The sequence below is a fragment of the Scyliorhinus torazame genome, chromosome 24 (assembly GCF_047496885.1).
Source record: "Scyliorhinus torazame isolate Kashiwa2021f chromosome 24, sScyTor2.1, whole genome shotgun sequence".
Classification (NCBI taxonomy): Eukaryota; Metazoa; Chordata; class Chondrichthyes; order Carcharhiniformes; family Scyliorhinidae; genus Scyliorhinus; species Scyliorhinus torazame.
Genome location: NC_092730.1, coordinates 21231234 through 21239927, shown reverse-complemented (window position 1 = coordinate 21239927; position 8694 = coordinate 21231234). Strand labels below are relative to the sequence as shown.

Genomic DNA, 8694 nt, shown 5'->3' with positions numbered 1-8694 from the left:
ACTGTCAGAGGGTCAGTACTGAGGGAGTGCCGCACTGTCAGAGGGTCAGTACTGAGGGAGCGCCGCGCTGTCAGAGGGTCAGTACTGAGGGAGCGCTGCACTGTCAGAGGGTCAGTACTGAGGGAGTACCGCACTGTCAGAGGGTCAGTACTGAGGGAGTGCCGCACTGTCAGAGGGTCAGTACTGAGGGAGTGCCGCACTGTCAGAGGGTCAGTACTGAGGGAACGCCGCACTGTCAGAGGGTCAGTACTGAGGGAGTGCAGCACTGTCAGAGGGTCAGTACTGTGGGAGTGCTGCACTCTCAGAGGGTCAGTGCTGAGGGAGTGCCGCACTGTCAGAGGGTCAGTACTGAGGGAGTGCCGCACTGTCAGAGGGTCAGTACTGAGGGAGTGCTGCACTGTCAGAGGGTCAGTACTGAGGGAGGGAGTGCTACACTGTCAGAGGGTCAGTACTGAGGGAGTGCTGCACTGTCAGAGGGTCAGTACTGAGGGAGTGCTGCACTGTCAGAGGGTCAGTACTGAGGGAGTGCTGCACTGTCAGAGGGTCAGTACTGAGGGAGTGCTGCACTGTCAGAGGGTCAGTACTGAGGGAGTGCTGCACTGTCAGAGGGTCAGTACTGAGGGAGTGCTGCACTGTCAAAGGGTCAGTACTGAGGGAGTGCTGCACTGTCAAAGGGTCAGTACTGAGGGAGTGCTGCACTGTCAGAGGGTCAGTACTGAGGGAGTGCTGCACTGTCAAAGGGTCAGTACTGAGGGAGTGCTGCACTGTCAGAGGGTCAGTACTGAGGGAGTGCTGCACTGTCAGAGGGTCAGTACTGAGGGAGTGCTGCACTGTCAAAGGGTCAGTACTGAGGGAGTGCTGCACTGTCAGAGGGTCAGTACTGAGGGAGTGCCGCACTGTCAGAGGGTCAGTACTGAGGGAGTGCTGCACTGTCAGAGGGTCAGTACTGAGGGAGCGCTGCACTGTCAGAGGGTCAGTACTGAGGGAGCGCCGCACTGTCAGAGGGTCACTACTGAGGGAGTGTTGCACTGTTAGAGCGTCAGTACTGAGGGAGTGCTGCACTGTCAGAGGGTCAGTACTGAGGGAGCGCTGCACTGTCAGAGCGTCAGTACTGAGGGAGTGCTGCACTGTCAGAGGGTCAGTACTGAGGGAGCGCTGCACTGTCAGAGGGTCAGTACTGAGGGAGTGCTGCACTGTCAGAGGGTCAGTACTGAGGGAGTGCTGCACTGTTAGTGCGTCAGTGCTGAGGGAGTGCTGCACTGTCAGAGGGTCAGTACTGAGGGAGTGCTGCACTGTCAGAGGGTCAGTACTGAGGGAGTGCTGCACTGTCAGAGGGTCAGTACAGAGGGAGTGCCGCACTGTCCGAGGGTCAGTACTGAGGGAGTGCTGCACTGTCAGAGGGTCAGTACTGAGGGAGCGCTGCACTGTCAGAGGGTCAGTACTGAGGGAGCGCCGCACTGTCAGAGGGTCACTACTGATGGAGTGTTGCACTGTTAGAGCGTTAGTACTGAGGGAGTGCTGCACTGTCAGAGGGTCAGTACTGAGGGAGCGCTGCACTGTCAGAGCGTCAGTACTGAGGGAGTGCTGCACTGTCAGAGGGTCAGTACAGAGGGAGTGCCGCATTGTCAGAGGGTCTCCTGGAAGAAGGTGGGGTGTGGGGGGATTGGTGAGGGGGGGAGGGGGGTGCACTATTCCCTCCAATCTCCTCGGGCCAAAACTGTTCCCTGGAGTAGCAACAGCCAGCAAAAAACATGGGTGATCATCACCTCATCTGTTGCGGGATCTTCCTGTGCATATATATGGGCAGCAGTGGCTACGCTTTAACAAAGTACTTTGTTGGCGTGTCATGTGAGTGTACCTTTAAGAAATGGGTGTTTATAAATGGGTGTGTATGTAAATATCTGTAGTGAGAGTACCTTTAAGAAATGGGTGTTTATTACTGCATTGATGTCAGAGAGTGGGTGGAGCTAGGCTGTCTATCAGCTTTTTACTTTTGTTTTAGGCTGTTTGCTGCAGGGTGGGTTTTAGTTTCGTTTTCAGAGCTGGATAGCTGCAGTCACAGCCAGAAGATATATTAGAGTCTCTCTCTGTAATCTAAAGACTGTAAATCGATCCTGGTGATTTAAAACTAATAACTGCTCTCATTAGTGACTTTAACCTGATGTGCTTCCGTTAAAATTCTTTTTTTTAAGTCTGAAAAGGACAGCTTAAGGATTACTTAGTGTTGTATTCTTTGGGGGTTGTATTTGAATTGATGGTTGCTAAGATGTTCACTGTTTGTTTTAAAAAGGTTAACTTGAGTTCATAGAATAAACATTGTTTTGTTTTAAAAAATACTTTTCCATTTCTGCTGTCCCACACCTGTAGAGTGGGCCGTGTGCTCCCCATACCACAATCCAGTAAAAGTTGTGGGTCAGGGGAACTCCATGATACACTTTGGGGTTCTCTAAACCCTGGCCCGTAACAGGCTGCCAACAGCTTTGGAAGCCCTTCCGGAAGACCATTAGAAAGGGCAGAATTACTCTGGGGTTCACTGTGCACCCCTCTGGTCACCGACCCACCCTGCTGCCAACTGGGGGACACTTACTCTGTATTTACTCTGACCAATCCCCCTCACAATTCTGAACTCCTCGATTAAATCTTTGTCCCCTCCCAACCCTTTAAACTTCTCCCGCTCTCAGGAGACCAATGGCAGCTCCCTCCGGATTCTCCGCACACACGTTCGAGGCAGGAATACGAGTGCACGATGTTCCTCACCTGCAACCCTTTCAGGTTGACCAGCGCCGTGATGGTTCCATTCAATGCCACGTACTCTTTCATTGCTGCAAGCAGAATTATGGGTTAACTCATGGAGGCTCCTTCCAAACCTGCCACCTCTACCGTCTAGAAGGACGAGGGGCAGCAGCAGACGCACGGGGGAACACCCCCGCCTGCAAGCTCCCCCCCCCACCGAGCCGCTCGCCATCCCGACTCGGAAATATATCGGCCGCCCCTTCACTGTGGCTGGGGTCAGAATCCTGGGAACTCCCTCCCTAACAGCACGGTGGGTGTACCTACACCGCACGAGGACTGCGGCGGGTTCAAGATGGCGGCTCCCCCACCACCTTCTCGAGGGGCAATTAGGCACGGCCACTAACCCCTCGACCTGTTTAGCGACGCCGGGTCTCGGCTTGTAACCCCCTCCCTGAGTGCAGAGGGGGACTTAAGTGTGGGAAAGAGGGGTTCCTTTTCATGGGACACTGGCATCAGTTTTGGGACAGGGGGGGGGACCTATACCGTTGGGATGGTCTCCACCTGAACCGAGCTGGGACCAGTGTTCTGGCGAAAAGAGTAAATAGGGTGGTCAATAGGACTTTAAACTAAAGATTGGGGGGGAAGGGAAAGTCAGGGAACCAAGAGGTGACGTAATCAGTGGGAAGCGTAGCTGCTTAGGAATACAAAAAAACACGAAAAGACAGAACTCAGGAGAGGTTACGATAGCCCCCATCCCACAAAATATGACACAGTGTATGGAAAGGTTCAGTAAACCAAGGTCCACCACACTAAGAAAACAAAAAGGGACGGTCAATAGAGAATTAAAGGTGCTATATTTAAATGCGCGCAGTGTACGGAACAAGGTAGATGAGCTTGTGGCCCAGATTGTGACTGGCAGGTATGATGTGGTAGGCATCACAGAGACATGGTTGCAGGGGGTTCAGGACTGGCATTTAAACATCCAGGGATTCACAACCTATCGAAAAGACAGAGAGGTGGGCAGAGGGGGCGGGGTTGCCTTGTTAATTAGGAATGAAATTAAATCAATAGCACTAAACGACATAGGGTCAGATGATGTGGAGTCTGTGTGGGTAGAGTTGAGGAACCACAAAGGCAAAAAAACCATAATGGGAGTTATGTACAGGCCTCCTAACAGTGGTCAGGACCGGGGGCACAAAATGCACCACGAAATAGAAAGTGCATGTCAGAAAGGCAAGGTCACAGTGATCATGGGGGACTTCAATATGCAGGTGGACTGGGTAAATAATGCTGCCAGTGGACCCAAGGAAAGGGAATTCATTGAATGTTTACAGGAGGGCTTTTTGGAACAGCTTGTGATGGAGCCCACGAGGGGACAGGCCATTCTGGACTTAGTGTTATGTAATGAGCCAGACTTGATTAAAGATCTTAAAGTAAGGGAACACTTAGGAGGCAGTGATCATAATATGGTAGAATTCAATCTCCAATTTGAAAGAAAGAAGGTAGAATCAGATGTAAAGGTGTTACAGTTAAATAAAGGTAACTACAGGGGCATGAGGGAGGAACTGACGAAAATCGACTGGGAGCAGAGCCTAGTGGGAAAGACAGTAGAACAGCAATGGCAGGAGTTTCTGGGAGTAATTGAGGACACAGTACAGAGGTTCATCCCAAAGAAAAGAAAGGTTATCAGAGGGGGGATTAGGCAGCCATGGCTGACAAAGGAAGTTAGGGAATGCATCAAAGCAAAAGAGAAAGCCTATAATGTGGCAAAGAGTAGTGGGAAGTCAGAAGATTGGGAAGGCTACAAAAACAAACAGAGGATAACAAAGAGAGAGATAAGGAAAGAGAGGATCAAATATGAAGGTAGGCTAGCCAGTAACATTAGGAATGATCGTAAAAGTTTCTTTAAATACATTAAAAACAAATGGGAGGCAAAAGTAGACATTGGGCCGCTCCAAAATGACGCTGGTAATTTTGTGATGGGAGACAAGGAAATAGCTGAGGAACTAAATAAGTACTTTGCGTCAGTCTTCACAGTAGAAGACATGAGTAATACCCAACAATTCCGGAGAGTCAGGGGGCAGAGTTGAATACAGTAGCCATCACAAAGGAGAAAGTGCTAGAGAAACTAAGAGGTCTAAAAATTGATAAATCTCCAGGCCCAGATGGGCTACATCCTAGAGTTCTAAAGGAGATAGCTGAAGAAATAGTGGAGGCGTTAGTTATGATCTTTCAAAAGTCACTGGAGTCAGGGAAAGTCCCAGAGGATTGGAAAATCGCTGTTGTAACCCCCCTGTTCAAGAAGGGAACAAGGAAAAAGATGGAAAATTATAGGCCAATTAGCCTAACCTCGGTTGTTGGCAAGATTCTAGAATCCATTGTTAAGGATGAGATTTCTAGGGGAGCTTTCGGTATCTGGGGATCCAGATAGCCAGGAGTTGGGGGACCCTACATAAACTGAATCTGACGAGGTTGGAGGAGCAAATGGAGGAGGATTTCAAAAGATGGGACATGTTACCGCTCTCGCTGGCGGGTAGAGTGCAGTCGGTCAAAATGGTGGTCCTTCCGAGGTTTCTGTTTGTGTTTCAGTGCCTTCCCATCGTGATCACTAAGGCCTTTTTCAAGAAAGTAGGTAGGAGTATTATGGGGTTTGTGTGGGCGAATAAGACCCCGAGAGTAAGGAGAGGGTTCCTGGAATGCAGTAGGGACCGAGGAGGGTTGGCGCTGCCAAACCTGGGGAGCTACTACTGGGCAGCAAATGTGGCGATGATCCGCAAGTGGGTTATGGAGGGAGAGGGGGCGGCATGGAAGAGGATGGAGATGGCATCCTGTAAAGGAACGGGCCTGGGGGCGTTGGTGACGGCACCGCTGCCGCTCTCGCCGACAAAGTATACCACGAGCCCGGTGGTGGCGGCAACGCTAAGGATCTGGGGCCAGTGGAGACGGCACCGGGGTGCAATGGGAGCATCGGTGTGGTCCCCGATCTGGGGTAACCACCGGTTTGTCCCGGGGAAGATGGACGGGGGGTTCCAGAGCTGGCATCGGGCGGGGATTGGAAGAATGGGGGACCTGTTCATCGACGGGACATTTGCGAGCCTAGGGGCACTGGAGGAGAAGTTTGAGTTACCCCCGGGAAATGCCTTTAGATATATGCCGGTGAGGGCTTTTGTGAGGCGACAGGTGAGGGAATTCCCGTTGCTCCCGGCACAAGAAATTCAAGACAGGGTGATCTTGGGTGTATGGGTCGGGGAGGGCAAAGTGTCGGAAATACACCAGGAGTTGAAAGAAGAGGGGGAAGCCCTAGCAGAAGAGTTGAAGGGTAAATGGGAGGAGGAGCTGGGGGAGGAGATCGAGGAAGGTCTGTGGGCTGATGCCTCCTCCTCGTGTGCCAGGCTCAGCCTGATACAATTTAAGGTGGTCCACAGAGCGCACTTGACGGGGGCGAGGTTGAGTAGGTTCTTTGGGGTAGAGGACAGATGTGGAAGGTGCTCAGGGAGCCCGGCGAACCATGTCCATATGTTTTGGTCATGCCCGGCACTGGAGGGGTTCTGGAGAGGAGTGGCGGGAGCAATATCTCAGGTGGTGAAAGTCCGGGTCAAGCCAAGCTGGGGGCTAGCAATATTTGGAGTAGTGGACGAGCCGGGAGTGCAGGAGGCGAAAGAGGCCGGAATTCTGGCCTTTGCATCCCTAGTAGCCCGGCGAAGGATCTTGCTAATGTGGAAGGAAGCGAAGCCCCCCCAGCCTGGAGGCCTGGATAAACGACATGGCTGGGTTCATAAAGTTGGAGAGGATTAAGTTCGCCTTGAGAGGGTCTGCGCAGGGGTTCTACAGGCGGTGGCAACCGTTCCTAGACTACCTCGCGGAGCGTTAGAGGAAGGTCGGTCAGCAGCAGCAACCTCGGGGGGGAGGGGGGATATGTCCTGGGGGGGGGGGGGGGGGGGGAAGGGGGGACTGCCTGGGAGGGTGGATGAGCAAGAGATAACATGAAGGCTTGGGGAAACTGGCACGTACGGGTGAGGGCCAGTGTACAAAGCTGTGTAAATATATCATTTTGCCATGTATATATCTTGCTCTGCGCGATTTCTCGTTTTTTTTTTGTTGCGGGGGGGGGGGGGGGCGGTTATTGTTTGTAAGGGAGAAAAATTGTGTTAAAAAACTTTAATAAATATATATTTTTAAAAAAGGATGAGATTTCTAAATTCTTGGAAGTGCAGGGTCGGATTAGGACAAGTCAGCATGGATTTAGTCAGGGGAGGTCGTGCCTGACAAACCTGTTTGAGTTCTTTGAAGAGATAACAAATAGGTTAGACCAAGGAGAGCCAATGGATGTTATCTATCTTGACTTCCAAAAGGCCTTTGATAAGGTGCCTCACGGGAGACTGCTGAGTAAAATAAGGGCCCATGGTATTCGAGGCAAGGTACTAACATGGATTGATGATTGGCTGTCAGGCAGAAGGCAGAGAGTTGGGATAAAAGGTTCTTTTTCGGAATGGCAACCGGTGACGAGTGGTGTCCCGCAGGGTTCAGTGTTGGGGCCACAGCTGTTCTCTTTATATATTAACGATCTAGATGACGGGACTGGGGGCATTCTGGCTAAGTTTGCCGATGATACAAAGATAGGTGGAGGGGCAGGTAGTATGGAGGAGGTGGGGAGGCTGCAGAAAGATTTAGACAGTTTAGGAGAGTGGTCCAAGAAATGGCTGATGAAATTCAACGTGGGCAAATGCAAGGTCTTGCACTTTGGAAAAAAGAATAGAGGCATGGACTATTTTCTAAATGGTGACAAAATTCATAATGCTGAAGTGCAAAGGGGCTTGGGAGTCCTAGTCCAGGATTCTCCAAAGGTAAACTTGCAGGTTGAGTCCGTAATTAAGAAAACAAATGCAATGTTGTCATTCATCTCAAGAGGCTTGGAATATAAAAGCAGGGATGTACTTCTGAAGCTTTATAAAGCATTAGTTAGGCCCCATTTAGAATACTGTGAGCAATTTTGGGCCCCACACCTCAGGAAGGACATACTGGCACTGGAGCGGGTCCAGCGGAGATTCACACGGATGATCCCAGGAATGGTAGGCCTAACATACGATGAACGTCTGAGGATCCTGGGATTATATTCAGTGGAGTTTAGGAGGTTGAGGGGAGATCTAATAGAAACTTACAAGATAATGAATGGCTTAGATCGGGTGGACGTAGGGAAGTTGTTTCCATTAGCAGGGGAGACTAGGACCTGGGGGCACAGCCTTAGAATAAAAGGGAGTCACTTTAGAACAGAGATGAGGAGAAATTTCTTCAGCCAGAGAGTGGTGGGTCTGTGGAATTCATTGCCACAGAGGGCGGTGGAGGCCGGGACGTTGAGTGTCTTTAAGACAGAAGTTGATAAATTCTTGATTTCTCGAGGAATTAAGGGCTATGGAGAGAGAGCGGGTAAATGGAGTTGAAATCAGACATGATTGAATGGTGGAGGGGACTCGATGGGCCGAATGGCCTTACCTCCGTTCCTAGGTCTTATGGTCTTGTGATTAAAGGATTCGATAGGGTCAACGGATAGAGATTATTTCCTCTGGTGGGGGAGGAGGATGCCGGGGGGGGGGGGGGGGGCGGGGGGAGAGGGGGGGAGTGCACGGGGTGGGGAGGGAGAGTCGGGCCACTCAGGAGGTGACACGTCGCTGCCACCTCCCCCCCCCCCCCCCAAAAACAACTGTCGAGGCCAACTATTTGTTACCCGTCCCCAATTGCCCCCTTGATCCGAGTGTCTCGCTCGGCCCATTTCAGAGTGGGGAGGGGGGTTAAGAACCGACCACATTGCTGTGTGTGTGTGTGTGTGTGGGGAGGGTCTGGAGTCACAAGTAGGCCAGACCGGGGTAAGGACGGCAGATTTCCCCCTTTCCCTTAAAGGGGGACATTAGTGAACCGGATCGGTTTCATTTTACGACAATCGGTGCTCGTTGTCACGGTCGCCGT

At 51.4% G+C, this 8694-nt stretch overlaps 1 protein-coding gene across 1 annotated transcript in view; it reads right to left on the bottom strand.

Annotated features, from left to right (window-relative positions):
- The window catches only part of LOC140399954 (cathepsin F-like), a 120713-nt gene that overhangs the window by 17333 nt on the left and 94686 nt on the right, over positions 1 to 8694 (bottom strand). Inside the window, exon 8 of the mRNA XM_072489448.1 lies at positions 2758 to 2822. Coding sequence (XP_072345549.1) covers positions 2758 to 2822 — 65 coding nt within the window. The remainder of the gene's footprint in view (positions 1 to 2757; positions 2823 to 8694) is intronic.